General features: G+C 50.4%; 12 protein-coding genes across 12 annotated transcripts; 4 read left to right on the top strand and 8 right to left on the bottom strand.

The window, feature by feature from the left end:
* Positions 1–2,743: 2,743 nt before the first annotated feature.
* On the top strand, positions 2,744–2,989 carry Z519_11927 (uncharacterized protein; the record flags this gene model as incomplete). Its single annotated transcript, XM_016769635.1, has 1 exon — positions 2,744–2,989. One exon carries the CDS (start codon positions 2,744–2,746, stop codon positions 2,987–2,989), a length of 246 nt encoding a protein of 81 aa, XP_016614271.1.
* Positions 2,990–3,723: 734 nt separating this feature from the next.
* Positions 3,724–4,779, bottom strand: Z519_11926 (uncharacterized protein; the record flags this gene model as incomplete). The annotated part of the gene is made up of 5 exons (XM_016769634.1): positions 3,724–4,036; positions 4,088–4,303; positions 4,408–4,552; positions 4,613–4,627; positions 4,698–4,779. 5 exons carry the CDS (start codon positions 4,777–4,779, stop codon positions 3,724–3,726), a joined length of 771 nt encoding a protein of 256 aa, XP_016614270.1.
* Positions 4,780–5,746: 967 nt separating this feature from the next.
* On the bottom strand, positions 5,747–6,404 carry Z519_11925 (uncharacterized protein; the record flags this gene model as incomplete). Its single annotated transcript, XM_016769633.1, has 2 exons — positions 5,747–6,009; positions 6,077–6,404. 2 exons carry the CDS (start codon positions 6,402–6,404, stop codon positions 5,747–5,749), a joined length of 591 nt encoding a protein of 196 aa, XP_016614269.1.
* A 3,958-nt stretch (positions 6,405–10,362) lies between these two features.
* Z519_11924 (uncharacterized protein) lies at positions 10,363–11,709 on the top strand (the record flags this gene model as incomplete). The annotated part of the gene is made up of 1 exon (XM_016769632.1): positions 10,363–11,709. One exon carries the CDS (start codon positions 10,363–10,365, stop codon positions 11,707–11,709), a length of 1,347 nt encoding a protein of 448 aa, XP_016614268.1.
* A 348-nt stretch (positions 11,710–12,057) lies between these two features.
* On the bottom strand, positions 12,058–13,218 carry Z519_11923 (uncharacterized protein; the record flags this gene model as incomplete). The annotated part of the gene is made up of 1 exon (XM_016769631.1): positions 12,058–13,218. One exon carries the CDS (start codon positions 13,216–13,218, stop codon positions 12,058–12,060), a length of 1,161 nt encoding a protein of 386 aa, XP_016614267.1.
* An 818-nt stretch (positions 13,219–14,036) lies between these two features.
* On the bottom strand, positions 14,037–15,395 carry Z519_11922 (acetate kinase; the record flags this gene model as incomplete). The annotated part of the gene is made up of 3 exons (XM_016769630.1): positions 14,037–14,895; positions 14,952–15,011; positions 15,064–15,395. The coding sequence occupies 3 exons, from the start codon at positions 15,393–15,395 to the stop codon at positions 14,037–14,039; spliced, it is 1,251 nt and encodes a 416-aa protein (XP_016614266.1).
* Positions 15,396–16,113: 718 nt separating this feature from the next.
* Positions 16,114–17,471, top strand: Z519_11921 (uncharacterized protein; the record flags this gene model as incomplete). The annotated part of the gene is made up of 2 exons (XM_016769629.1): positions 16,114–16,555; positions 16,879–17,471. 2 exons carry the CDS (start codon positions 16,114–16,116, stop codon positions 17,469–17,471), a joined length of 1,035 nt encoding a protein of 344 aa, XP_016614265.1.
* A 130-nt stretch (positions 17,472–17,601) lies between these two features.
* Positions 17,602–17,895, bottom strand: Z519_11920 (uncharacterized protein; the record flags this gene model as incomplete). Its single annotated transcript, XM_016769628.1, has 1 exon — positions 17,602–17,895. One exon carries the CDS (start codon positions 17,893–17,895, stop codon positions 17,602–17,604), a length of 294 nt encoding a protein of 97 aa, XP_016614264.1.
* A 1,075-nt stretch (positions 17,896–18,970) lies between these two features.
* Z519_11919 (uncharacterized protein) lies at positions 18,971–19,507 on the top strand (the record flags this gene model as incomplete). The annotated part of the gene is made up of 2 exons (XM_016769627.1): positions 18,971–19,379; positions 19,443–19,507. The coding sequence occupies 2 exons, from the start codon at positions 18,971–18,973 to the stop codon at positions 19,505–19,507; spliced, it is 474 nt and encodes a 157-aa protein (XP_016614263.1).
* A 215-nt stretch (positions 19,508–19,722) lies between these two features.
* Z519_11918 (uncharacterized protein) lies at positions 19,723–20,571 on the bottom strand (the record flags this gene model as incomplete). The annotated part of the gene is made up of 1 exon (XM_016769626.1): positions 19,723–20,571. One exon carries the CDS (start codon positions 20,569–20,571, stop codon positions 19,723–19,725), a length of 849 nt encoding a protein of 282 aa, XP_016614262.1.
* A 512-nt stretch (positions 20,572–21,083) lies between these two features.
* Positions 21,084–24,454, bottom strand: Z519_11917 (copper-translocating P-type ATPase; the record flags this gene model as incomplete). Its single annotated transcript, XM_016769625.1, has 2 exons — positions 21,084–24,141; positions 24,189–24,454. 2 exons carry the CDS (start codon positions 24,452–24,454, stop codon positions 21,084–21,086), a joined length of 3,324 nt encoding a protein of 1,107 aa, XP_016614261.1.
* A 599-nt stretch (positions 24,455–25,053) lies between these two features.
* Z519_11916 (uncharacterized protein) lies at positions 25,054–26,749 on the bottom strand (the record flags this gene model as incomplete). Its single annotated transcript, XM_016769624.1, has 4 exons — positions 25,054–25,927; positions 25,981–26,240; positions 26,308–26,500; positions 26,655–26,749. 4 exons carry the CDS (start codon positions 26,747–26,749, stop codon positions 25,054–25,056), a joined length of 1,422 nt encoding a protein of 473 aa, XP_016614260.1.
* Positions 26,750–26,845: the final 96 nt, after the last annotated feature.

The raw sequence follows: 26,845 nt of genomic DNA, 5'->3' as shown, positions 1-26,845 counted from the left end.
TCACTGTTCTCCTCTCGAAGAAACAAGTTGTCTTTGAGGAACCGGAGTGACGTTGTGCACGATCTCTGGCGGATGGAAAGCGGTCTGAGCAATCATGTTAAAGCTAAGGTGCAAAGGAAAGCTTCCTATATGGCCCAATTGGCAGAGGGTATGCGGTGAGAGAGAGAGTTCATCCCATTTATCACCTGTTTGGTAGTGGTTGATGTGCATTACACAGTTGTGGAACTCTTGCACTCGATGACCAAGTATAAGAAAGTACTGGTGGTTGCGTTGAATGGACCTGCCGTGAGTGCAGACGCTGCATTGTTCCCAGCCGTCACTGGCATCCTGTTAGCATCTGAGTCGTCCTATCTACCGACACCTTTCAGTCAGCTCGGCCTGGCTCACGAATTTAAATCCGCAACTCACTTCTCACACTCCATGGGTGTACATCGTGCCGATGGCTTCTGGCCGCAAATGCCCGGTCGAAGAAGAAGCCAGTGGGGTATCGTAAGTAGAGTTTTCCCAACAGCTACTTTTCACCAGTACGCTCAGGCATTTCGCGAAGCACAGCTTCGGGTGGATGACGGGAAAAGTATTTGGAAGCAAGGAGGTCCTAGCAGCAAATGGACATGCTTGACAGTGTTCTCTTGGAAATTACCCGATTCCATTTGCCGTCCTTAAGCTGGGCACGTAATAGCAAATTCAAAGGAGAGAGTGAACAAAGCTAAGCTATGAGTGAATTTTGCCGATTGCGTTATGGCCCAAGCACGGATTAGGACATAGATATGGTAGATGTCCATCCTTTTATAAGCTTTGGAGACTATACAAGACGGAGTCGTCGTTATGGCTCCGCTCTCTTGTATTCAACTCGCGACTCTACCCCGCAGGCAATCAAGGTGGATAAGGACAAATCACACTGCGACATCTAATCGATTCCTGGAGTCGTTAGCACTTAATTATATATTGAACTAGGGCGAGGCTACTAGCCATGGGCATTAACTCGTACGGCGGTGGGTATAGTCTCTTCCCAACGCGCACACTTAACTAGGGGAAGTCCTCTCTATTAGTAACTTGGTTGCTTGTCTATTGTATGAAAGATAGTCCCCCAGAACTATATAAGAAAAACCATAGTCTAGGGTCGACGCCCCAGCCAATCATAACGCTATCCACCACTTCCAACTTCTCCCATTACAATATCTCTGCCTTAACCCCACAGCCAAGGGTTGGTAACTTAATCATATCGAGAAGGCCCAGTTGTTATACTTCGGCTTTGCTAGTAGGTTTCGGAATAATAATGGAACATTATTCCGAGAGGACTTAACTTTTTCAGGCCTGTTCTACACAGGTTATCCGGACAAAACAATCTCTCAGATCTCCACACTCATACTCTTTTACTGGTACAGTTTTGAACCTCGCAATGTCGTCAGCTTAGAGACATATTGGTGGTGGATCTCTCAGTTCGGATGCCGCAGAACACCGGCTTGAATCGAGGATTAAGACCGGGCCTGCAGCCTCTCGATTCTGTTGCTCTTGGCCCCGGCGGATATGGTGGACATTAATTGTAAGCGCCGACAGTCGAGCAAAATGGCTAAGGTCTTATTGTGCCGATACTGATATGACACGAGATTCAGGTCAGAGACCGTCTAGCCGCTCTAGCCTTTATAAGTCTTACGGGGACGTATAATGACTATCAGGACGACAAATAGGGGCGGCACTATAGGCACCGATTAATTCTAAAAGGGTCCGACCAGTGCTGCTCCCACTTGCTGAGCCATTAATAAGTGTTGGCCACCTTAAGAAGGCCTAGAACTGTATTGGTAATGCCGAGCAAGCAACCCTATTACACAACAGCCCTTGGACCAGAGACGTCAAAGGACCTTCTCATCTTATGGATCTCTACCGACTTATCTAGACAATCTAGCCTCATCAGCCTTCATGACCCTGCGGCATGGCTCGAGAAGCTTGAAAGACTCCTCAATCAAGCCCGGATATAACAGTTGCTCATCCAGAACCGTGCGGAATGACAGCCAATTGAGAAGGCCGATGCCACGGCCGATTCCACGGCCGAAGTGGGCGGAATTCCATCCATGTCGGCTACCTGAGCCAGTCAACGTGCTCTGATCTCATGTCAATCTCTCTACAATGGGAATCTCTAATGAGGCAGAAGAAGAATATTCGAGCTCCGGTGTTTTTCACCCACAGGATACAAAGCTTTCGGAATAGAATTCTCAAACGCCCAATGAAGCGACGACAGCGTAGTCCAGCCGATGGTATTGTGTTCATGTCCTGGGGTGGGCGGGGAGAAGGGCATTCAAATAGAGAGCGACTCGTTGATTCTAGATTGGTTACAAATGGCCCAAGCCATTGTGCACGAAGTGCGTACGGGGCTGCAAACATTCAAACCATAACAATGTCCTTTCACCTAACGGGCCGAGTTTTCGTGGCGGCTAGAGGAGCAGATGGTATCGGCCTCTCGACAGTGAAGGCTGTTCTGGACAGAGGCGCTTCTGTCGCATTATGCGATATCAACGAGAAGAAGTCGGTCGACTTGCCGCGTTCCTTGGGGGAGTGAGGAGCAAGCATCAAGATTACTCATTCCAGAAATTGGATGTGGTTGATCGTACAGGTCAAAGAGTTCCTGCACGCCTCCAAAGCTCGCTTTGGCTGCGTAGTTGGGATCACAAATATCTCCAGCGTGATCGGAAAGTACTTTGGGCTCAAAGCATTGTGATAGCAGGTGCCGGAAGAGTTTGATTTTGTCATGAATGTCAATGGTCAAGAGGCTTTCAACTTCATCGCTGAAGCAATGACGCCGGATTCTCAGGAGGAACTAGCAAGCTTTGTTAAGATAGGTAGAGTACCTTCCAGCCGTGGCTATGTGAAAGGTGCTATGTACCATGTCACCAAGCACGCCGTTGTCAGACTGACCAAGCGCGCGGCAATAGAGGGAGCATCTCGAAACATTCGGTTCAATGCCGTTTTGTCGTGGATTCCCTTTCTCGGTTGAGACATATTGCCAAAAGAAAAACATTGCTGACTGTTATTCTCTACGAGGACCTACAACTCCAATCTGTTGAATTTTGCTCACACGAATTATGGTTAGATGAAACGGCCCAGCGTGTATCGGCAATTGCAAACACTGACCGAGACCTTGGAGCTCAGTAACGTCATTGTATTCCCACTTGTCTAGCAGCATCTCTGCTTTCATCTCCGTTCCTTTAAGAAGCATGGTAGACGGCGCACCTAGTAAGAGTCTGAGAAAAGGCCCCACAACGAAAATTCTCAGTATTGGCGCCCAATAAAATGTGTGCAGGCTCATCTCAAAAGGATGTCCGCCTTTCTAAGAATTATCTGTCTGCTATGATATTCAATAGGCGGGAGTCTCTAATTGCTATCGACGGATAAAGAGTTTGGATTATGCCAGCGTTGCCGAAGAGCTGTAAGCATTTCTATCGCCTTTATACTACTGGGAAACGTCTGTGCCATCTCTCCCAAAGCTTGTATACACAGGTTCAGCATCTCCTGCGATTTTCTGTACCCTTCTGATCGTGTTTGGGACCCTCGTATGTAGGAGGCACCGTCTTGAATGTGAATTTGTCCGGCCGTTAAAACGATATGTATCGCTTGGACGTTGATGTACCTGAGACCATACTGTCGCCGATACAGGATCAGCAACCGACATATTGGAGGAAGCAGCCTCAATGCATTTTTGACGAGAGTTACCGGACTCATCTCGGACATCTATAGTTTGAGGCGAACTTTTGTCCGCTGGACTGGCAGTGGAGAAAAAAGGGCGGTGAAATAGGATGATTGCCTCGTGTTATTGTAGACTAGTCGATGACCACGGGTTAGAACAATCTCTCTCAGCTGTTTTAGAGCGGTAAAGCTATACTTCAGCTCAATAACTTCCGAGGGATAAGTACTCGAAATGGCCTTCTTTTCAGATTCCTCTATTCGTAGAGCAGCTGGAAGAGCACCGAGCCAATTCTGAAGTGATAGAGTAATATCTTTCGCGATAGTCGGACTTCCATTCAGCGCAAAGGGTCTCGAATAGCTTGACGGTATCAGTATTCTCCCCGTGAATAGTGATATGCCTAGTACGCACAAGGTTTCCATGACCTTTGAAATTTCCACCGATAGACGGTAAAGATATACGGGGACTCCTTCTGCCCCACTTTGGCCTGAATCACTCGATAATTGCGTGGGACTATTGTCGATGGGGGGATTTTGCCGCGGAGACGAAGGCTGGACCTCTTCGGCGGAGATGAACTGTATCAGATTCTTCATTGAAGCAGGACGTCCTGTGCCGACGCTCCACAACCTGTGGCGTATTAGAACAGTCACTAGCCAGGTATGCCATACACAAGTAGGGACAAGGCTAATCCGGGGGGGAGTGAGATTATTAGTGCCAGATGTGATTCATACATGTTGGACGAGCAGACTGCCTGGAAAATACTCTTGTACAGGAATTTTAGCCCACCATCATCCCGCTTTCTCGAAGAGGGTATGACCTCCTCATGACCTAGATCAAGATGGAGCCCTAGATCGAAAACAAGGTGTACCGTCATTTCTGTCAGCCGAACGTTAGTTTTTGTGTCACCGCTACGTCTCACAGCCTGTATTGTCTGACCCGAATAAAGCCAACCTGCATAGCGGAGTATAAGATTAGCATGGGACCTGCAGTCACTATCTGAACCCGACAGATGTTAACTTACCTCGTGAATCACGACCAGCCGCAGCTTCAAGAGATGACAATATCAACAAAGCCTGCAATGTGGCAACTCTCGGACAATCCATCTCCAAATCTAGGAAGACCTTTGCTCAGCAGCCAAAGAAATCAGGAGGGTCAAATATGTCGGGGAGACTTGCACATCTTCGAGAGGCGTAGGAGGCGCCCACGGCTAGGATAACATTCTCCAATGCTGGTGAATAGAGAAACGTCTCCTTGAACAAGTTATAGTCTTGTTTTTAACGAGAATATATGCGCTCATCAACTACACACATATACGGGTTATACGAAGTAAAAAATAGGGTAGTTAAATATCCCTCGTGACTAGTGCCTTGGCTGCCTGCGCCGCTCAACAAAGGCATGGAGTGCCAAGCCGCTAACAGACATTACAACAATGCACAAAAGACCTTAAACAAGCCCTGCCACCTCCGCAGTTAACGTGATCCTGGTGTTCGGCAGAGATGCTATTCGCTTTTGAGCCAGCAGGTTGATCACTCTCGATGTTGACAAGATTGGTGCCTTGTATCTGACTTTGGTAAACAGCAACCCCGTCTCCATCCTGGAAGGTTTAGTAGAGTTAGTAAACGCCACGGGGGGAAAAGCAGAATCAGGGCCTTTAAAGGCTCCAAAGGTGAAAACTAATTCACTCCAACAATAGCAGCCACCTCCTCAAGCGCTAAGTGTCTCGTGTTCGGGAACGAGATGCAGATTATAACCACATTGATCGCTGATAAAATTATGAACGGCAAATAGTAACGCCATCCAATCTCACTGGGAAAGATGATTCAATTGTGTCAGTCACCATCAGGAAGAGACTTTCCCCATTAAAAAGCATGGGAACAAATGCGTGGATGAAGGAGCTGCGGGAGACAAGACATGCGCGAATGTGGTGGGAGCGGCGCCCGTCCAAGCAATATTGCTAACAGCCTGCGTGGCTAACGCAATATTATATCCCTTTGCGCGGTACGGAGTAGGAAAGATCTCTCCCACGTATATGAACAGCAAGCCATCCAGGAATGCCCCGTACGCAACACCTTAGAGGAAAATAACGGCCACTCCACACTCCAGGATCGCTTGTGTAGGCGAGGTCTCCGAGGTCGCCACCATCGCCGCCTCGACAGAAAGGCACGCCATGCAACCGAAGAGGCCAATAGCGGCGTAGGTCGGCCGCTTGAATAAATCCACGAACAGACATCCGCAAATGTTTGCAGCCCAGTTGAGTGTAGTCCACCCGGCTTGATAAAGTACTTGCTTCTCTGCTGAGTATCCTAAGCTTTCGTAGAGGAGCGGACCATAATCTAGGGAGAAACACAGGAGAGATTAGCAAAATCGCCAGTAAACGTAGTCAATTCTTGCTGAACTTACTGAAGATGACCAGAATACCTGATGTCGCAGTCATAAATGGCCATATCATGGCCATGACTGTCCTTTTTGTCATGTGACGTGTTGCGAACATGCCTTTATATGACAAGTCCAGAGCCGAATCTAGTTCCGCCCGTCGTCCAATCTGATAGTACTCGGCCTCGGCAAATGAGTCGTGTAGATCATGCGGGCTTTTGTGTAGGGACTTGAGCAACTTATGTGCCTCCTCATGGCGGCCATGGAGGATCAACCATCTTGGACTTTCAACAGTCCAGTGACTGATGCACACGAAGATGATGGGGACGATGCATCCAAAGGCTTCGACAAGCATATTTCGATGTCAGTCCGATCACAACCATCGGCATGGAGAAGCGAAGAGAGAAGACCCGAGAGATTGCGTACCGAGTATGGGACGAAATGCTGGTTTAGGCCTGTAATAGAAGAAAAACCCATATCCGACGCAGGAAGCTGTAAAATACCCAAGGATCATCAAGACCGTGGCAATTTCCATCAGCATGCTTCTTTGGCCTGGTGGTGCTAATTCTGCGAGCCACATTGGAGTGACGCATAGTACCGTGTAACCACTAACTACAGTGTTAACCCCGGGCATGAACATTTCGTAAGAATCATGAGGTACAAACCACATCCCCAAAACCGCAAATAAACCGTGAAACTATGAACATAGCGATATGGATGGAGCCGGCTAGGAGTGCAGAGGAAATGGCGAGTATAATTTGGGCTTGGACCGAGACGTTGCGCCGTCCCGAGCGATCCGCGGCATAGCCTACGTAGAAGGTACCGAAGACTCCACCGACACAGTACATAGCGTTCATAGCACCAAGTAGCTGGGTGGCATTTGGTGTGATGTCCAAACCCATGTATTTAAAGAAGGAAGGTTGTCCAGAAATGGTGCCGGTGACAGCACCTGTGTAGCCATATCCCAGGCTAGCGAGAGAAATGGTGAAGACAACGAGAAGTGTGTAACTATTAAAAATGTCTCCTTCGAACTTCGGTAGCTGTGGTCATGTTGGGAAATGCAGGGTTGGAAGACCTATAGTATTTGCTTGAGGGGTTCATGTAGGCAAAAGGTAAGAAAGTCTGTGGTCCCGTCGAGGAAGTCGAGTCTTGTAATAAATGTTTCTACCAGGAAGCTCTATGCCGGGGTAAATGTTCATCGCTACAGCGACAACAGGATTCCACGGGATTACTGCACTGGGCGATGTCACTACTCCAGGATAGGTTGATTCCGGTAACTATTTTGTGCTTTGAGCGGCCCTTGGTTCTGCTTTCACCAGTGGAAACACTCTCCCTCAATCTTGGACGATCGATACTAGCCTAGTCTTCCTGATCGCGAAAGGTGCCACCCTCCATCTAATATTTCCCGGTCGAAAAGAACGGTGTGTTGAATCACGTCCTCGAGCAGTTGAGCAGAAGATTTCTCCTTTGTCGCAGGCACGAGGACTGTGGTTTCCTTGTACATGAGACCAACGTGGGACCTATAAATTTTCATCTAGTTGTGTACTGCATATGTCGAAGCAGCCAGGATACTGGAAGAGCAGGCGGACGACATTGCAGCTACTTTGCGCCTACTTCCCAAGCCAGCCAGTCACATTCTATATTATTACTCTATTATATACTAATAGAATATTGTTAGGGGGCCCTATTACCACCATTCGGAGTAGCACTCAACGGTTGCGGATGAACTGGTAGATGACAGCGTCCGGGAGTCATAGAACCCAGATCACTCGCTCGTTGAGAGAGAGAACCACTTCTTGTTGACAGGCGGCCAAGTGGCAAGGGCCTCGGCACCGATCTCGCTGGTGGCCAAGGCATTGGGCTGGAGGATAGACCAGTTCTCTCTACCAACTTGATAGCTCTCGCTTTCCCGGTTCTCTGTCTGTATCGTGAATAAACTAAACAATCGACGCTAGAGTCTTGTCATAGGCATGATCCAAGCACGAAGCACACCTGTCTCTACCTCAAGACGATAAATGCCCGTCAGAGCATTGTACCCTGATCCGTTTGCCGTCGTCCAATCAGTCCAATCCAACTTGAAACTCGTCATGCCTCGCCGCCATTGACATGAGATACATCAATCTCGTCTGTGTAGGGAATCGCTTCTTGGGCGCCTAGTTGCTCAATGTTGCGCGCCGCAGCCTTACACTCACACTCGACTACTTTTAGGACATTCCGTTCCCCGCCGAGATGCTTCTGCAGGATGTATTCGAGGGAGTAGTTACCTATGAAGGCCGTAGTTGGTATTTTAAGACTTGCAAATCAAACAAGATAATACCGCGGGTAAGGAAGGCTTAGGTGCAAGCTTAGGACAGGAAAACTTCCCCCGTCGGTTTCACAAGCTGGGTAGGGTCGGCTCGCTCCTTGTCTCAAATAATGAGCGGTTTATGGAGCTCCGGGTCTGAGACCGATTCTATTGTTTCGCTGAGTGAGGTCAAAGACTTTCCAAAAATGCAGTCGGTTCCAGGAGCGATCGCGTCCACAGGGGCCCGCGTGATAAGTGATATGCTATGTACAACGAAGCGTGCGCAGGTATGGGTGAAACGGTCCATCAGGCTGTCGTTTCTCTTCTTTCTTTTTAGTCCTTTTGACGTGGATTAGATCTAGTTAGGTACCCGCAGTGCTTCACTTGTGAGAGTGAATACTTATGAGATGCTAGCCTCACTGCAACTGCAAATACGGTCCGACACGGTACATACGTGCTTGATAAGTAGCATGCACTGTGTTACATAAAACCTGCTTCTAAACCGTTGGGTCGCATCTACGAGACCTTCGGTCCAGACGCAGGCCACGAACAGACACGAACATCATAGATCCGGCGTTCATCGTCGTAATCCTTCCAGCATAAAAACTTCAATGGTCTCCAGTAAACGAGGAGATATGTTCAATGTGTGAACAAGGGTCTGAAAGGTCCCTTCGATGACATGAAATCTGGCCTATGTGCAGTCTTGAAGAAGAACACTTTCAAGCTAACACGCTAGAAGGTCAGAGTTCGCCAAAAGGGAGCAAACAGATACTAGAACGAACGTACCTGACAGTGTCCCCGTGCCGTACATGGATTTTGAAGAAGGGACCATCTTTCCATACCTTTCAGCAACCCATCCTGCCAGTGGAGGTTTGGATCAATGTAGAAAGTTAAAACCCATTCTTCCCATAGACCCCCGGATTCTAAAAGCACAGCTGAGGTGAGGTTTCAGGTCTGTTGAAGGTGACAGAAAATTAACCATAACCAAAAACAGTTCCTCAGAAAGGAGCTAGGCCTGAATGACACTGCGTTCGAAAATCAAGCCCGCATATTTTCTGTGCTTCGACCGCTGAAGCATCCCAATATACTCCTTCTTATCGGCTGTTACGCCCATGGCTCGAAAATCACTTAATCGCACCTTTTATCAAAGGCGAGACTCTCAAAGCACTAGAGAGTGTTCCGTATCAGAAATATGAAGTGACCAGTGTAGCTGACATTTTCGTCCCGGGATGTATCATTGCTAACCTCCCTATCAACTTGTTGAAAGGAGTCTCCGTCGTTCAGTAATTTCGACACGCACGGCAGTTCCCAGTGGGCCAGGTGATTTTCAGTCTCTACCACAAAGGCGACCGCCTCAACGAGATTGATTTGGATCAGCCCGAGAATATTAGGATACCTATAATAATCCCAGAGCCCTGCAGAACAAACACAGCAAAGAGGCTAAGACGCTAACGGGGAAGGAACGTATAAGGATCGCACGCTCTCCCCCTTTTCTACTCAAACCCTCTTCAAGGCTTCGAGTCTCTGTATATACGCTGAGTATACGAAGGATATTACTGCTAAATACTTCTATTGATTCGTCTTTTCCCTAACCGCCTTCTCTAACAGAGAATTCATTAGTGTGACCTGCCAAAAGAAGATAGCAAATCTCCGGATATTAAGGCATTCTAGTTTGGCCTCAGGCCCCAAGCCCACTAGTAGCCCAGGCACGTTGGTGGCACGCACCCACACGCACCCGCTGTTTCGCTCAAGCCTCGATGACTAAGCAGGGTAACCCCTCTGTCGCCTGTTACCGCTGTCCTTCCTAGACGTCTCACCATTCCCATTCGCGCGCAACAGTCCCGTTCTTCTTACTAACACTTTAAGTGGGCTTGATAATTCTGGGTCGCTTTGTCATGCGGGGGCGGACTGCCAGACTTGAACTGGTTGGTGGGTCCAACATACGCTGCCGAACCTGGGGGTCTTATATTCTTGCGATCTCATGTCATCAAAATCAAAGAGATGGGTAAAAGTAATGTAAGGCAAGAACATGTCGACTTCCACCTCCGCGGCTCCTGGCTCCAAATCGAAGCTCCCGGAGAGATACAAGCGAAAGCTCACCGAGGCTAGAAGGGAGCAGAATCGACGGTCACAGCGCGTCTGGCGAGAGAAGCAGAAGCAACGTCGAGATCAGGAGATCAAGGCTAGAGTCGCGCAAGAATTGTCGAGGCGGGAGAGAGAACATGCGCAGCGACCGTCGACGGAGCCGCTGGGGTCTGGTGAAGGCACATCTGGCGCTGCCTTTCTAGAGCCGCCTCTTGACGAAATATTGACCGACACCAGCCCCGAAAATGCTGCAAGCGAGCCCACCGCGCTGCCAGAGCCAGTTCTTCCATTGAAAGTTGCGGTCTATTACTACGTCCCGCCAATTCCGGACGCGATTGATATGCGACACTCGTGGCCCGTCCCCGACGACCTCGATTCGAAGACATACACGCTCCCACCGGGCGTTACTCCCTTGGAGAGCCCTCTGGACAGGCTGTCTCCCTCGCTCTCTCCCGTGAGACAGATCTCGCCATACCAGCGCTCCCCTCCGCCTTCCCTTCACTCTCACTCATCAGCATCACGCAGCATATCACGAACACGGTCGTCCCTCCCATCACCCTATGTGAACAATCTCCAGCTTGTTGGGGAATCCTGTTTCGCGGCGACCATGTCGATTGCGCAAAGCCTGGGCATTTCAATCGTGTCCTACGTCAACGACCACCCTTCTCCGTTTTCGACAACTTCCAATGCAAACATCCATACCATCCCCGTCGACCTCCGACCCACGGCCCATCAACTCATCCTTCCCCATCCGTCATACCTGGACTGCATTCCGTTCCCCCACTTTCGGAGCATGGCCGTCTATCTCTCGAGTGTCAGGAAACTCGACCACATGAGCCTCTTCCTCGACCTGATACACGACGGCATGGTCTGCTGGGGCCGGGAGCGCGCCAACGGGTACTACGGGATGAGCATGCGGGACGGCGTGGCATGGAACAAGCGGAGCTGGGAAGTCAGGCGCTGGTTCTGGCGGAAATGGGCCTGGATCGCACGCATGACTGTCGAGGACATTGACAGCGCCGGCAGCGCCGGTGTCATCACGCAGCAGTCCGAGGAGGAATTTGACGACGAGGATGGGATGTTGAGCGGCAGCCAATGGTGGTGGTCTCTCCACGATGACGAAGAAGGATATCATTCGCCCATCGGAGGAGGCGCGGCGGCATCGAGCTCGTCAGAGGTCCTTACCCAAGACCAGCCGGAGGAGCTGGGCAGCTTGCTCAGCCGCCACGTTGTATGCAATGTGGGAATACGCCAGACGCGCGAAAACCACTTGCTGGTGAAGTGGGAATAGCGAATAGCGAGTTACGAGTCTCTAGGGGGTAATGGTGGCTGGTTCCCTCGCTAAAGTGCTCAAGGGTGCTACACATCGCAAAATGGTGGACGGGCGGAAATAAAAACATAAGAGAAAGCAAAAATGCCACTTTTACTCCCTTTTTTTGGTTACACAATGTAACTGTTAATATATGTGGTTTGCGCAGTATAATATCCAGAATTCTTCATCCTAATTATATAAGCCCCTGCTATGCAGTCCACCGCATCAGATTTTGCAAGACAACTGATAGCCACCCTCTCGCCACGATTTGATGCTCGTCTTGGTCATAGCCACCACCTTTCAGGACTATAGGATTTAGACTGGTTCTCAGAATCCGTGTCTGTCAGCCCAGTCGAGAATTACATTATACGCTCCCGTGGCATTGTAATGCAAATTAAGCCCGTGGCCCGCATTTGGTTGAAGATAGGTCTCGACACTGCTGCTCGCATTGAACGACTGCACCGCGGCACTGTCTGGACCGAAAAGCCCTGTACAATTTGAAGCGCAGAAGATCAGATCCTCTTGAGAGGCGAGATAAAGCACAGGACCCTCGAAGTTTGGAGCGTCCAGAGGCAAGGCAGATAATGTGAGAAATTCGCCAAATGTGAGTGGATATTTGGTTGCCTCAGCGTGTTCGAGTACAGCCGGATCAAAGTATGGATATGCAAAGAAGGAATACTGATTGCCGTATTTGTCTGGCCAAGTAAGGAAGCCGGAGGAGTAGATGCTTGACGGGAAGCGTTTAGGTTGGTTGACATTTGCAAAATGCAGTGCCGAGTTAGCGACGAAGAAGGTGCTGTAATTGCTGATGGCAGAGTAGCCGGTCAGCACCACACCGTCAGTGAGATCGGGGGCGATCGACGCGAGCGACACGCTCAATTCGCTACCGAAGCTGTGGCCGACGTGGATGACTTTCTGCGGTACGGGGACTTGCGAGATATTTCCAGCTCGTGCGAGAGTTGTGAGGCCGACGAGCAATGCAATCTCGACAGGGCCTTGGATCTCCGTGTAGGGGTCTGCAATGGTGGAGGGCTCGATGCCCAGACGATTCCAAGAAAGCGTGCTGTATCCGGCGCCGATGGCGCTGTTGATGTAGGAATACCGGGCATCATTAGGCTTTCCGGGAAGATAGAAATCCCAGTAGCTTCTGTTAAAACCAAGCCCGTGCGTGAGAATGTGTAAAGTTGAGGCTTTGGGGCCTGACTTGGCCGGAGTACAGTACTCTGCACTAATGTTGAAGGTCTTTGTCAGGGTGGTTAGATTCACATCCGGAGCAGATGGCGTCCGAAGCGTGATTTGGTTTGCAAATGCTGTCGCAGCATATTGATTCGGAAATTCGGGGATAGGCGGGACAACCACCGTGACGTTGTTCACCGGCACTTTCACCATAAAGTTCGTACATGTATAATTCTGCTTGGGGACAGCTTGAGCAGTGGCTTCAAGTGCTGGAAGGAGGAGTGACAACCAAACAGATGTGAAGAAATGCATGGTCGCGTGATATTGTGAGGCTTGTATTTGAGAACTCGACGGGAACCCAATGCACAATGTCCTTCACTCACCTAGATGGCATAGCCGCTGGAGTTAAATATGTTTTGAAGAGGGCATTGTATTCAAGAGAGAGCTGCGCCATTCTGCCGCGCACAGATCCTTCGTCGCCGGCCTTCTGTACTTCCAGCAGAATATCGCTATGCATGACGCCAGAGAACACGACTCAACGTAGCAGTAGTGGTTCCTGTTTCAAGCACCATTGGTGACGTCCGAGGTACCAGACCGGCTCACCAGGCATTAGGGAGGCTTAGAAGTTTACCTACAGATTAGCCATTGTGGATTGACGTTGGGATACCTCAGTTCGGCAAAGCGTCACCAATCGCGAAGGTGCTGCAGCAAAACTCTGGGCGCAAATATTCCGTTCAAGCTGCTTACCCACTCCACGGCCAAGAGCATCGGCGTGATGCCGGAAAGGCAAATAAATGACAAATCAGGCTGGCGCATCCATCCGTACCTGAAAGAGATTGAAGACTCGGGCTCCGGAACCGATCAACACCTTGCGTCGATCCATCTCGGCACGAAGAAAGGGCAGGCGAAGTGACTAATGACAAAAGACCGGCATGAGAGAACCGAAGGAGAAGCATGGCGCGCAAACCAAAGGCTCGAGGCTGGCGAGTTGCAATAGTCGGATCTAGCTGGATATCAAATTAAAGTCTATGGTCGTGCGTGATTCGTCGTCAGGTCGTCTAAGCGGGTAGCGTTTTATTTCTTGTAGAGCATTCCTAGGACCGAGTGCGCCATTTCATGCTGTCATGCTGTTAGCACGGGCCTTCGCAATCGAATGATTTGGAAAACCTCACATCCTCGTCCGTCTCACAGATCAACGTGCGCTTCGTCTCGCTTGTGCCGATATCCACCACGTAATTTCCGTCCGCGCCCTTCTTGTTCTTGTCGTCATCAATCGTGAACCCGAGGCACGACACTTTATCAATCACCACTTGTCGCACGTACGGGCTCTTTTCGCCAATGCCACCGGCAAAGACCAAAGCATCGACTTTGCCACCCAACTTGACAAAGTAGTTGCCAACGTACCCAACGACTCGGTCAACAAAGATGTTGAACGCGAGCTTGTGGGAGTCCGGAGCGTCTGGATTGGCAATCTTCGAAAAGTCTGAGGTCCCGGTCAGCGCCTTCCAACCGGATTGTTTATTCAGAATCTCTTCTGCGGTGGAGATATGGAGATCCTTGGTGCTGTTGGGGCTCAGCGCACTGGCGTCTGAAGTGTAATGAAAGACTAAGCTTGGGTCGATATCTCCGCTCCGGGAACCGCCCGGTAACCCTGAGACGGGGGTCAAGCCCATCGTGGTGTCTATTGACCGTCCATTCTGGATTGCGCACATGGATGCACCGCTGCCGAGGTGAAGGGCAATGATATTCGTCTCGGACTCTGGCTTTCCCAGGAACTTGGCCGTGGCTCTTGTGATGTATTGGTAGCTCAGACCGTGAAAGCCGTATTTGCGCAGACCCTTCTCTTTTGCAATCTTCTGGTCAATGGCATAACTCTTGACGTAGTCAGGCATTGTTTGGTGGAAACAGGAGTCGAAGCATGCGACATTGATGACATTGGGTAGATGTTCGTGGCAGGCGATCATGAGACTGACAGCGGAGGCATTGTGCCTAGATGGCGATCAGCATTTCGCGAGGCCATGGCCCCGAAGTGATCGAGTACGTACAAGGGCGCAAGATCCGACAGCTTGTTGATCTTGTCAAATGTTTTCTTGGTGATGAACTGGCTGGCTCACAGTTAGCCACGGCCCAACGCCTGTTGCAGGTGTCTTTGCGCACTTCTCCTCAAAGCTCCCCCCCTGCACCACTCGATGGGCCGTGTAGTCGATGTCATCCTTGCTGGAGACCTCTGGGATCTCGGTGTCTGCCAGGAAGGCGTTCAGGATATGCTCAAAGGCGTGTTTGTGGTCATTGATGTCGCCGAGTTCGCGGGTGTCTTTGTAGGGGCCACGAAGATATTTTAGGCGGGCTGGAGGGGCATTGATGGAAGATATTTCCGCGCTGCCTAGGCGCCGAAGACCTCTGGCCTTGCCCTCGGTGGCTTCCTCCACGAACAGTGTTGTCTTCAGCGAAGAACTCCCGGCGTTGATGGAGAGAATTACGTTGGCCATGGTTTGAAGCAGCTCAGAGGATCTCAATGCGGTTTGGATGAGACGGGGTGTTGACATGGCTTGTTTTGAACTATTCTGGAGACGGCCTGAGCATTGAGGACGAGCAACTAAGTATTGCATGAGATCACACCACATGGCTTTGGCGCGTCTTGCTCACCTTTCACTGGGCAGATGTGCAGATCCGGGTGTCAGTCAGATTCGCACCCACACCACCTGTTGCACCTGTAACCCTCCATTGGCATCTGAGAAACCGGGATGATCTCGATCAATCAAATCTGTCTGATGAAACCTTCCGTCAACATTCACAGCAATTGGCATCACGCCGGCGTGAACAGCCGTTTGTTCCGCCCGCTGAGGTGATGATGAGACAAGAGGCAGGTCTCAACTGCTGAATCAATCGAGGCCCATTCCACCTCCTGTGGCCTTTGTCGTGAACCTTATTCTCCCTGCTGGCTGACTGTGCAAGAGTTACCCAAACACGCATCTTGAATTGCTTGGTAACCCATTTCCTTTTTATTCAGCCGCGAGTACTGGCGTCTTGTATAACCCCCAGAGGCCTGTCAACAAGCCTGGTGAAGTGAGCGATAGTCCAAAGCCAACAACATTGCTGCTGCCATGATCTTTCTACAGGAGATGATCTCCTCCAGTGAAGTCTCAAATTCTAAGGCATCAAGCTCAGACTGCTGGGTGACTGGGAACCCGTCCAGTTCTCACCTTGATGTACTCGCATCTTAATCTCCTCATCAAGACCCATGACAGAGACATGTTATATGTTGTCGGGCTGGGCCATGGTGCGCCGTCTATCCTTGCTAACCTGTGGCTTGAAGGCTCCTTGGCCAGGTTCTACCCTCATTGTTCGCAAGAAGCCCACGGCCTGTACAACCTCATCTCCAAATTCAGCACGAGAGGCGGCGGATTCCCAAGTTGTATCAGTGCTGAAACACCTGGGGCCACCCACGAAGGTAGAGAACTTGGATGCGCTCTCAGCGTGAGTTCTGGTGCGGTGATAGATAACCCAGATTTGATTGACTGTTGCATCGTAGGCGACGGTGAGTGCCAGACGGGCCCTACTACAGCGGCCTGGCATGACTACAAGAACATCGACGCGGCCGATCCCGGAGCAGTCTTGCCCGTTGTGCACGTCAGCGGCTTCACGATCAGTGAGAGAACCATCTGAGGGAGAGTCTTCGTTCTTTCGGATAGGCCGAATAGTTCAAAGGGGACATTTTCGTTAGACTCCGCCAATATTGGTATGGACTGACGCGTAATTGCAGGTGTATGGATGACAAGGAAATGTCTGCCTTGTTCACCGGTTATGGATATCCACCGAGAGTTGTGGCTGACTTGAATAATATTGATGCAGACCTCTCTAGTTCTAGGGAATGGGCTCTTGCCGAAATCGAATAAATACAAACACCGGCCAGGACTGGCAGGCCCATCACGAAAGTACGGTGGCCGGTACTGATACTTCGTACTCCCAAAGGATGGTCTGGCCACAAGAAAGCCCACGGTCAAATCGTCGAGGGCTCATACAAGACGCACCAGCTTCCTCTGCCTAAGGCCAAGACTGACCCCGAGGAACTCAAACTGCTTCAAGAATGGTTAGAGTCATATAAGCTAAAGGAACTATTCAAAGACAACGGTGATGTAATCGACGATATCAAGTTCATTATCCCCGAGACCCCGAAGCGTCGTCCGCGTCAGAAGAAAGAAGTATTATATAGTGCCTATCGAGGCCTCAAGCCCTTTGACTGGCACAAATTTGTTGTCGAAAAGGGCACTTCGAAAAGATCCATGAGAACAGGCGGCAAACTACCCGAGCAGATCGACAAAGACAATCCTAAAACCTTCCGGATCTTTTCTCCCGATGAGTTCGAATTTAACAAACTCGATGCTGTCTTGAACTCTGCAAATCGCAATTTTCAGTGGGATCAATTTTCCAGTGCGAGGGGTGGGCGTCTCATTGAGACCTTGTCCGGCTCTAATGTCAAGGCTGGTTACAAGGCTATACACACACGGGTCGAGTTGGCTTCTTCCCAAGCTGTGAGGCTTTTCTCAGCACAATCCAAACCATGATAGTAAAGTACGCGAAATTCGGCAAGATGGTCCGCGAGTCAAAGTGGCGAAACAGCAGCATCAACGATCTCGAAACGTCAACCTGCACCACCTCGAGGTGTTACAGAGACAAATGTTGTGCCGTTCCTAGTCAGTTGACTAGCCTGGTTGTTGAAGTAGACGCCTTTGGTGTTGAGACGTGACAGAGACGACGTTCGTCCTTAAAGCGAGGTATGTACTTGACACCTTTGAGAGTAATTGTTCTATTGCCAGAAGGTGTTCTAACCTTGAGGTTTACGCTGCCAGCCTCGTCGGCGTCGCAGGTTCCCGTTCCGGCTACCACTTTGAGCCCTGTCGAAAGCGGTTGGACGTCGAACAATCTACTCCGGTCATTCACAACATGGATCTCTGAGCCTGTGTCCAGAATCCATGCGTTTATAGCCATGGCCGCAGAAGGGGGGGAGCGAAAGTACCTACAGCGAAGATCGTCGTCGGAGCGTCAGAGCGTCAGAGCCGTCGCTATCGAGATATATCTCTGCAGAAGAGGAAGGTTCCTTACAGCCGTTGGCGGCTTCATTTCTGCGGAATTGAGACCGTCTAGCGGTATTGTTAACGCGTTCAAGATGCCTCTTGAGCCTAGGCTTCGACCTCAGCGTCTCTGCTATTCTGTCGTGCACGTCCTTATTAAGCTGCCAGCCTTTTGGGCATACAGCCTTGTTTAGGTAGGCGCATTCTCTAAACCAGTGGTTTTCGCCTCATACACAAGGCTGTATTGGCTTGTCATTCTATGGCCTGTCCTGCTTACCTTGGAAGGTAGTAAAGGCTCCGTGAGAGGCCCTTCCAGGTTGCGAGTCGCGTGGACTCTGTATCTTCTGTCTAGCCTTGCGGAAGTTGGCAATAGGTAGGTGATAGTTGGAGGACTATTGTCTGGAGCATCTAGCATCACTTAACGTTTATCTCTAGCCCGGTCCTCGTCGATATTGCTGACGGCTGCGATGAAGTCGTATTGAGCCCTGTCGCCGTGAACTTCTGGAAGTTTGAGTTCCTGGGCCTGTTGACAGACAGCCTGCCATTCGCCGAGTCATTTATCGACATTAGCTCGCTTACGAGCCTTAAAAAGGCCTTGATACTTGTCACGGTAGTATTGTTCTCTTGTTGACTTTGATGGACACACTTGCTCCTTGAGATCTTTCATTCTGTCCCAGTTGTTGTTAATGGTTGACCCTCGGAGGTAAATGAGGAAGACCTTGTTGATGGACCCAATAATGGCATCAAGCATTCTAGCTTCGTTGCTGTGGTAACAATTACTAGCCGAGGTCTTAATTTTATACTGTTTCCAGTCCTCGGTGGAAAGGTCTTCTGTGTCCTCTGGAGGCTCTGGCCTAGTAGCCAGGGAAGGGTCCATACACTTCCAGTGGTTCAGGCTCTCAGCTTTAACCTTGATTACCCAGAGGCCGGGCTGGCATTGGAGCCGAATTGACCGTCGAAGTCATCGCGCGGCAGACCTGATTCGGTCGAAGATGCCTGGCCTGCGCGTCTGGGTTGTCAATGTCACGGATCTCATGATCCTGGAGGCGTCCAGCAGCCACCCTCAGGCTTTGACGGATGATGCCTTCGATGCTCTCTTCACCGAAGACGTCCCTATCCATTTCAACTATCATGGGTACGCGAACGAACTCAAAGGTCCCCGAATCGGGCGCAACAATATGCACCGTGTCACTATTGCAAACCACAACGAAGAAGGATCTACTACTACGCCTTTCAACATGATGCTTGTGCACAGCACGAGTCGGTACCACGTAGCCATGCAAGCCACAAAGGGCGCGGCGAAGAGGAACGAAGCGGCCAGGCTGAGATCACACGAGGTGACGAGCGAGTTAATGGGAATGATCAGCAAGATGCAGAATGATATTATGAAAGAGGAGACCGGTAAGCTGTAGTTGCTTCTCTCCCTATGAGACACCGAGGGTGGGCTAGTCTTGGGATTCTCAGATCCAGATTACCTCAACGAGATCGGGAATTTCAAACCTGATACAGCCTCAATGAGTGTAGGCTAGCTGGACGTTTGGGAGAAGAGGTAATTCTGAGAAGGATCTCATAGTCCGTACACCCGGGTATCGAGTGGGTTGGAAAATAGGAAAAAACATCAAATTGGTTAAGAACGTACTGAGCGAAGCGGTAGACATAATGGATGCAGCAAATGGAGATTTATATGAACTGCTTAGCGGATGGGTCCCTGCCTTTCTTCAAAAAGCGATATCGCCGACTTTCTTTACTCCTCCATCACAACGAGGAGCCCGTACACTTGTTTCTGCACCTCGGCCACATCGACGTCGTGGTTCACCAGGCCTTGATCGAAGTCGGGGCATTCATCGTGGTAATACGCAAACGGGGCGCCCAGGGGCTCTGTGAACTCGAACAACAGCATCCACCGCGTCCCGTCGTTGTCGGCACCGCCGGCCTTGACGGAATTCTGAAAGTTGACTCCGTCGTATGACTTGGTGGAGCTGCCGGAGCGGCTGGCCTCTTCGTCATGTTCGAGGAGATGCATGGCCAGCAGGCTAGGATACGTCGTCTGGAGGATTGTCCAGCCGTCACGGCGTAGCCAGTCTTTCAGCTTTGTGCGCATCTCGGGGGTTGAAGGGGCCTGGAAGACAGCGTGCCGCAACGTGCCCCCGACGCCGCCGCGCTTGCACCCTGCAAATTCCTGTTGCGACATGGACACCAATACGCGGCAGGCCGAGCGCTGCGTGTCCCGCATGACGTGCATGTACTTCTGCGTCCCCGGCGTCGGGTTGTTGAGCGCGTGCATGTACTCCGCCGAGGTGAGCGCGTCCAGCGACGACGCCTCGTATGTCACCAGGTAGTGCGAGCTCTCCTTTCTAACACCACCTTCCTCGCGCGAGGCCTCTAATCTGGACTCGTCCTCCACGGCGGAGCTATGATAGTACCGCCGTGTGCGGTGAAAGCCGGGCAGCGCGAGTCGTTCTGGCAAGTGCTCGTTTGTCCACCAGTCGTTCAGGTGGCGTTCTGATCTCGGGCTGTTGGTCTGTACCTGGCCCCAGATTATGAGGACCGCGGGGCCGCGGAGCAGAGATTGAGAGGTTGAGGAAGAAGGCATTGGCTATGATTTCAGAGCGACAGAGTGATGAGATCGCTTGATGGTGAGGCCTGGGATCTGACAGATAGAACCGGATTTTAGCTCAATGTGAGTTGAGGTGGTTGTCACTGTCGGTTGGCATCGAGGGAAGAGAGAGTCGAGACTGACAAGGACAAATGGTCGGCGGAGTGATACCGGCGGCTTTCCGTTGATGCGTACTATCTTGACTTCTGTGTCACTCACATACTCTCCCTACGACATGTCGCTTTGAAAACCAGCATCTTGGTTCTTGGAGATGTATAATTCTCAGGAACTGCTACACTTTGCCCATAGCTCCAGGAAGCTCAATATACTCTTCTATCATCGAATCAACTTACTTCCAGATTTCTTTCTGCTCAGTCCTAGAGGGCGACACTTCCAGAGGTCGACCGATCGTCATTCGTGAGGTCCTGCCAGTGTGCTTCTCAAGCTGCGACGCGGCTATGTGCAAAGTTCTGCACATGGAAGTGAATCAATCTCTTGGACACCACCACTTACCTTCCTCTCAACAACGTCAACGCAGCAGCAATGACTGGAACGACGCTCACGACTTCCCCAAGCCCAGCATATGCTGGAGGGATACGCACGTAGACAAACGCCCCCCCTGCGAGTAAGATTGCGAAAATATTGTAGACCGCGGACCAGAAAAAGTTGAAGATGATCCGGTGAAAGCATCGTTTAGAGATGCCGAGTAAAGCAATCACTCCATCCAAACCATTCAACAATACCACGTCGGCTGTGGCTCTTGTAACATCTGATGTAGTGCCAATCTGGACACCCACGTCGGCCTGAGCGACAGCAACAGCATCATTAGTTCCATCGCCACAGAAGAGCACAACCCTGCCAGAGGACATCAGCGCTTTCACATATTCCTGTTTTTCGGCAGGAGAACGGCGTGCTGCCGTGTTCAGGGCCGAGATACCGACAGTGTCCGCAACCTCCTCAACAACCCTGGGACTATCGCCGCTCACAATATGGCATACGATATTGCGGCGGTGAAGATTTGCGATGACCGATGTAGCTTCGTCTCGGAGACTACTCTTCAGCCCAAATGCAGCCAGGAGATCGTTGTCGAGCGTCACACAAAGAAGGGTCATTCCGTTGTTGATGAGTGCTGCGATTTCTGGCCGGTCTTCAACCCCCAACCAGTACGGATTGCCAGCTTTTACCAATGAGTTTTTCCACGTAGCACGTATCCCTGAACCAGGAATTGACTCGGTGTGTTTTAGGTCGTCCAAGGTGGCGACTATCGCTTGTATGCGGTGGGCGACTGCCAAAGACACTGGATGCTGATTATCTTTGGTTAAGGCTTTGGTAAGTGCGAACACTTCATTCTCAGCTACATTTAGACGGGGAAACACCTGCTCGTGGACGACAGTCAAGTCTCCCTCGGTAAGCGTACCTGTTTTATCGAAAACAACATCGGTGACTTTGTAGCTTTTTTCGATGGCTTCGGCTTGCTTGATAATAACTCCACTTCTCGCAGCAACGCCACCAGCAATGACCAGAACCATTGGAACTGCAAGTCCCAAAGCACAAGGACACGATATTGCCAGTACAGCGATGCCGTAAGTGATTCCGAGGCCGAGAGCTCCACCTATATCTTCGCCACGAACCTTCACAGATATTGCCATCCAAATGGCGAAAGTGACAAGAGCGATAGTAATGACGACTGGAATAAAATAGCTAGCCACTTTGTCAGCTAGGTCCTGGACACGTGGTTTGCTTGCCAGGGCGTTCTCAACCAAATTGACGATATCTGTAATGCTGTTCTTGCCGGGAAGACGCGTTAGGCGGATGGTAAGTGAACTGGGTCCGTTGACAGTGCCTGCGATGACCTTGTCACCGCTTGCTTTTGGTACCGGCACACTCTCACCGGTGATCATGGACTCATCAACAGAGCTTTGCCCATGAATGACATAACCATCCGTCACGACACGACTGTGGGCAGGGGTGACAAAAACGTCGCCAAATTGCAACAGCCTTGAGTCAATCTCAGTCGTGCCCCCAGAAGATTCGACAAGAAAGGCCTTCTCCGCCTGGAGTGAACGCAAAGAAACGGCAGAGACTGCTTTGACCTTCGCTATGGCGGCGACCAACCTTCCAAGAAAGACCAGCGTGATAAGCAGAGAACTGGTTTCGAAAAATTCACCAACCTCCAAGGTGAATCCGGCGTGTGTCAGGGAGAAAGCCACCACTGAATAGACATAGGCAGCTGTGACGCTGATAACGATCAGCATATCCATTTCGAGCACTCGGCTGTAGATGAGCGATTTGATTGCGCCCGCATAAAATTCAGGAATCGCCAGAGCTTGTACAAGCGTGGCAAGCACTAGAGAGACGGCCGATCGCGTTGAATAGGGAACAGGTGTACGAGCCCATGCTAGAACAACAACTGGAATCGTCAACACCGCAGACAGCGCCGTGAACCAAGCCATCTTGACAAGACGGCGTCTGCCCTCAGCTAATTTGGCATCATCCTGTGGCGGGGAAAGACTTGCTCCCCTGATAGAAGACAAGAGCGTTCTTGCGCCAATGATGGTAGGATCGTAGCTGATGCGAAAAGTGCCCTTGTCGAGTTGTTCAATAGATTCAGCCATAGCTCGAAGCTCCTCGCTGATTGTAGCGGGATCAATCCTCAAGTCTAAGGCTTGAAAGTCGCTTGTGATTTTCGAAAATTTAAATCCGGTCTCCTTCTCAACGCGTGGGATCAGCTGGTCCAAGTTCGTGACTGCAGTGTTGAGATCGAATTCAACCACCGCAGTCACAAAGGTGACTTTGATGGAAGACACTCCATATATATTCTTGAGAACATTAGAGACCTTTCTGGTACAGCCTGTGCACGTCATTCCGGCAATACCGAGGACGACATGTTCCCGAGCAGCAGCATCTTCGACATCGACCTCCTTCGTTCTGGTGGTTATCGACTTTCTAGGCCAAGGACTTCGGATCTCGATCCCGTCCTGCGAACAAGACAATGTATCGTCGCAGTCGCTAGCCTTGGCGGGAGAAGTCGTTTTATCACAACAACTTTTCCAGCAAGCCTCTGATACTTGACGGCGAACGGGGAGGTTTTCAGTGACTGCAAAAGCAGTGGATGTTCCAAAGGAAGAGACCTGGTCGTCAGCAGTAGCCATCTTAGGAACAACTTCTCCACAACAAGTGTCCAACCGATCCAAAACACTGCGGCAAATACACCGACCCTTCTCAATATAGCTGGAATATTCATCAAAGGCCTTCTGAAGGTGGTGAACGCAGGCTTCAACGGCCGTCTTTTGTCGCTTTCCTCCGCAAACGGTTGATGAGGAGTTTTTCGCCTTGGTGGAAATGCTGGTATTGCAGTATGAGGCGTTATACTCACACGCATCATTTGGTGCCTGGGTATTGCGGGCATCCTGTCTCACAGTGTAGCTGGTGTTCTTTTTCTCAGAGCAGCAGCCATCGCCTTTCTCAGCACAGCCCCCATCGTCTCTCTCAGCAACGATATCATGCTCATTAGGATTTCCACAGCTCTTATAGCCCTTTGTGTTTATGGAAGTGTTAGCCTTTGTGCTGCTACAGCAAGTAGCGCGGTTAGACACAAGGCTACTGCACCCTACATTGCTTTTTTTGCTACCACAAGGGTCACTTTCTCTAGGCTCAATATTGGTTGTCGATTTTGCATCGGGATCGCGGTTTGGACAGGCGTTTTCTCGGCCGCAAAGAGTAGATTGCTGTACGCTTTGCTTGTCGACAGAAATGCTGACCCCAGCTGCCGTGCAGCATTTATCAGGACATTCAGCAGGACCTCCTGTGGGCGGATGTTCCCGTTCTGTTCCGCAGGCAGCACGACACTCGATTGCAGCGAGCTTGCGAATGCAGCCATCTGCGTATCTTGTCAGAAATCGCAAACTGCGCACAAATGAAAGAAGTACTTGCCATCACACGCAGTTCGGCCGCTGCCACAGTCGACACAACAACCCGTGCTAGGAATTCGCGAAGTAGCATCGCCAACCCTCAGAGGATGGACTTCAGAAGTTCGTTGACCGGGCCGGCCGCCACCTGACATCTGAGTCTCCATACTGTCCCAAATAATGGCTACAGGCTCAGGTACCAGTATGCACAGTCAAGGATGGAGACGTCGGTTCGACGATGTGAAGGTGAACGACGTTGTGCTCAAGCGAGTGGCTGAGTTAAATCAACATCTGGGTTTACCTTGGTTGGTGCCAAAGATCCTGAGAGCACCGATAAGCTTATCTTGCATTTTAAAATGAAAGCCACAGAGCCCACTGGCTAGTATCGGGGTACGAAATCCCGAGTACTCTGTATACCTATGATCCAGATATATCAAAGGAACCTGAAATACGCAGCAGGTGTCCAAAGACTCTATGTCTGCCATAAAAAGATGTGGAAGTGATGCCCAGATCCTCACCCCCTAGCCCTCTATGTCTAGAGCAGCCTGCCGTCCGGCTGTCTACTCTTTGCTCAGTCATATGTTGCTTGAGACATGAATGGACTCCATTTCCTGATTGTCTCCCCATAGAAAATGAGTACTATAGGAGCAAAGCTCAAAGTAAATGCAATAAATGCCAAAACGCTGCTGGCCCACTGAAAACCCAGGTTGGTATACATTGACTGAGCAGCCAAAGGCAAGAAAGCGGCAAAGATGTTTTCTCCCGCACAAGCAGCAGCGCTTGCGCTTGCAGCATACTTCGCGTAAGCATCGGTGAGATACATCATGACAGCCTGCATGACGACCATGCTGCCAATGCCAGTAAGAGCCAGTCCGATAACCGGCAAGATCCAATGCAATGAGCTATAGCTTGTCCAGCCGTACCAAAAAAGTCCGCCGGCCAGTCCGATGAAAGAACCGGGAATGCTCATGTACAGGCGAACTTCTGGAAGTCGAGACCTAGGTGTGCGGCTTTCAGGTCGAAATGCCTTCTCGAACAGGTAGTTCTGGTACAAACATATGAGGAGGCCAAGAAACTCGCCGACCACAATTGCTGCTTGCACGTAGGCGGTTTGATGCTCTGGCCATCCGTACAGCGTCATGAAGACTTGGGTGACACTCTGCGATGAGACAAACACAATGCCGTAGGATAGTGCCGTCAAGAGGGTAAAAAAGAAGACGACCGGCTCCGTGACAAGAAGATAAGCAGGTCGCACAATGTTGTCTTTCAAGAATTGGACAATATTTGTATGATATTGTTGTTTCTCTGGTTCGGAGGCATTGGCTTGTTGGTGAGATGCAATTTTGGTTCGTTGCCGCAGGATGACAGGACCCCTCGTTTCTTTCATGGCGAGGAATATAAATGGAAAGGAGCCAAAGTAGATGCACAGTTGGCTGTAAAAGATCCTGACACCTGGTCAGCAAGCGTTTCACTTTTCATCAGCCGGAGAACTGCCTACCATCTCCAATATAAGTGTTCGTTGACAGCACCACCGATGACTGGACCAATTGTAACTCCGGCAAGCAGGGCAAACACGTAGCAACTGATTGGTAGACTCCGCCTCACAGGATTGGGGAATAAGTCAGCGACAATGCCATCAGTACCGTCCTGTAGAATTCCTGCGCAACAGCCAGCAAAGAAGCGAGTGGCGATCATTGTCGCGAAAGACTTAGCCACAGCTTGCGGAATGACGAAAATCGAAAATATCAAATATGAAATCTGAGCCCGCGGTCCTTGTCAGCACTCCAGATCAGTTTAGGCATAGAGTTGTGCAGATGCGACTCACCATATATCCTGGACGGACGCCAAAATCCTCCATTATCGGCAGCACGATCATGGGCGCTACAGCAGCACCAGTTGTCCATGCGGTGACGGGCCAGAACGAATTTGGGAAACTCTGATCACTAACACCAAAATATTCGCCTATCTCTATAGCCGCCCCCGAGACTGTGGTTGCGTTCCATCCGACAATGAAAGTTCTAAAAGCTTATCAGTGCGTGACACCTCGATGCAGGTCGCTATGATCTACACGTAGCAAGCCACACCTACCACTCTCCATCGTCTTGTAGCAGACCAATTGAACCTACCGCGCTTGTAAGAATTTGTTGGGGCTTGGGGCCTGGCTCGACTTACGGGTTCTCTGGGTCATGCTCGTCAGTCCATCTCAGAGCATTGGGCGGAGGTTCAACCGTGGACTCTGAAGGTTCAGGCGTATCGTCTAGACCCATTGAATTGTTAAGGAGGAGAGCAAACTTCGTGAAATGACAGGACTTCAGCCGCCATCAAAAGAGAACAACTTCTCGGCCCAGATTGACCAACTTTTA

The sequence above is a fragment of the Cladophialophora bantiana genome, assembly GCF_000835475.1.
Source record: "Cladophialophora bantiana CBS 173.52 unplaced genomic scaffold supercont1.24, whole genome shotgun sequence".
NCBI lineage: Eukaryota > Fungi > Ascomycota > Eurotiomycetes > Chaetothyriales > Herpotrichiellaceae > Cladophialophora > Cladophialophora bantiana.
Note: the sequence above shows the minus strand (reverse complement) of the source record. Positions and strands in the feature narration are given on the sequence as shown.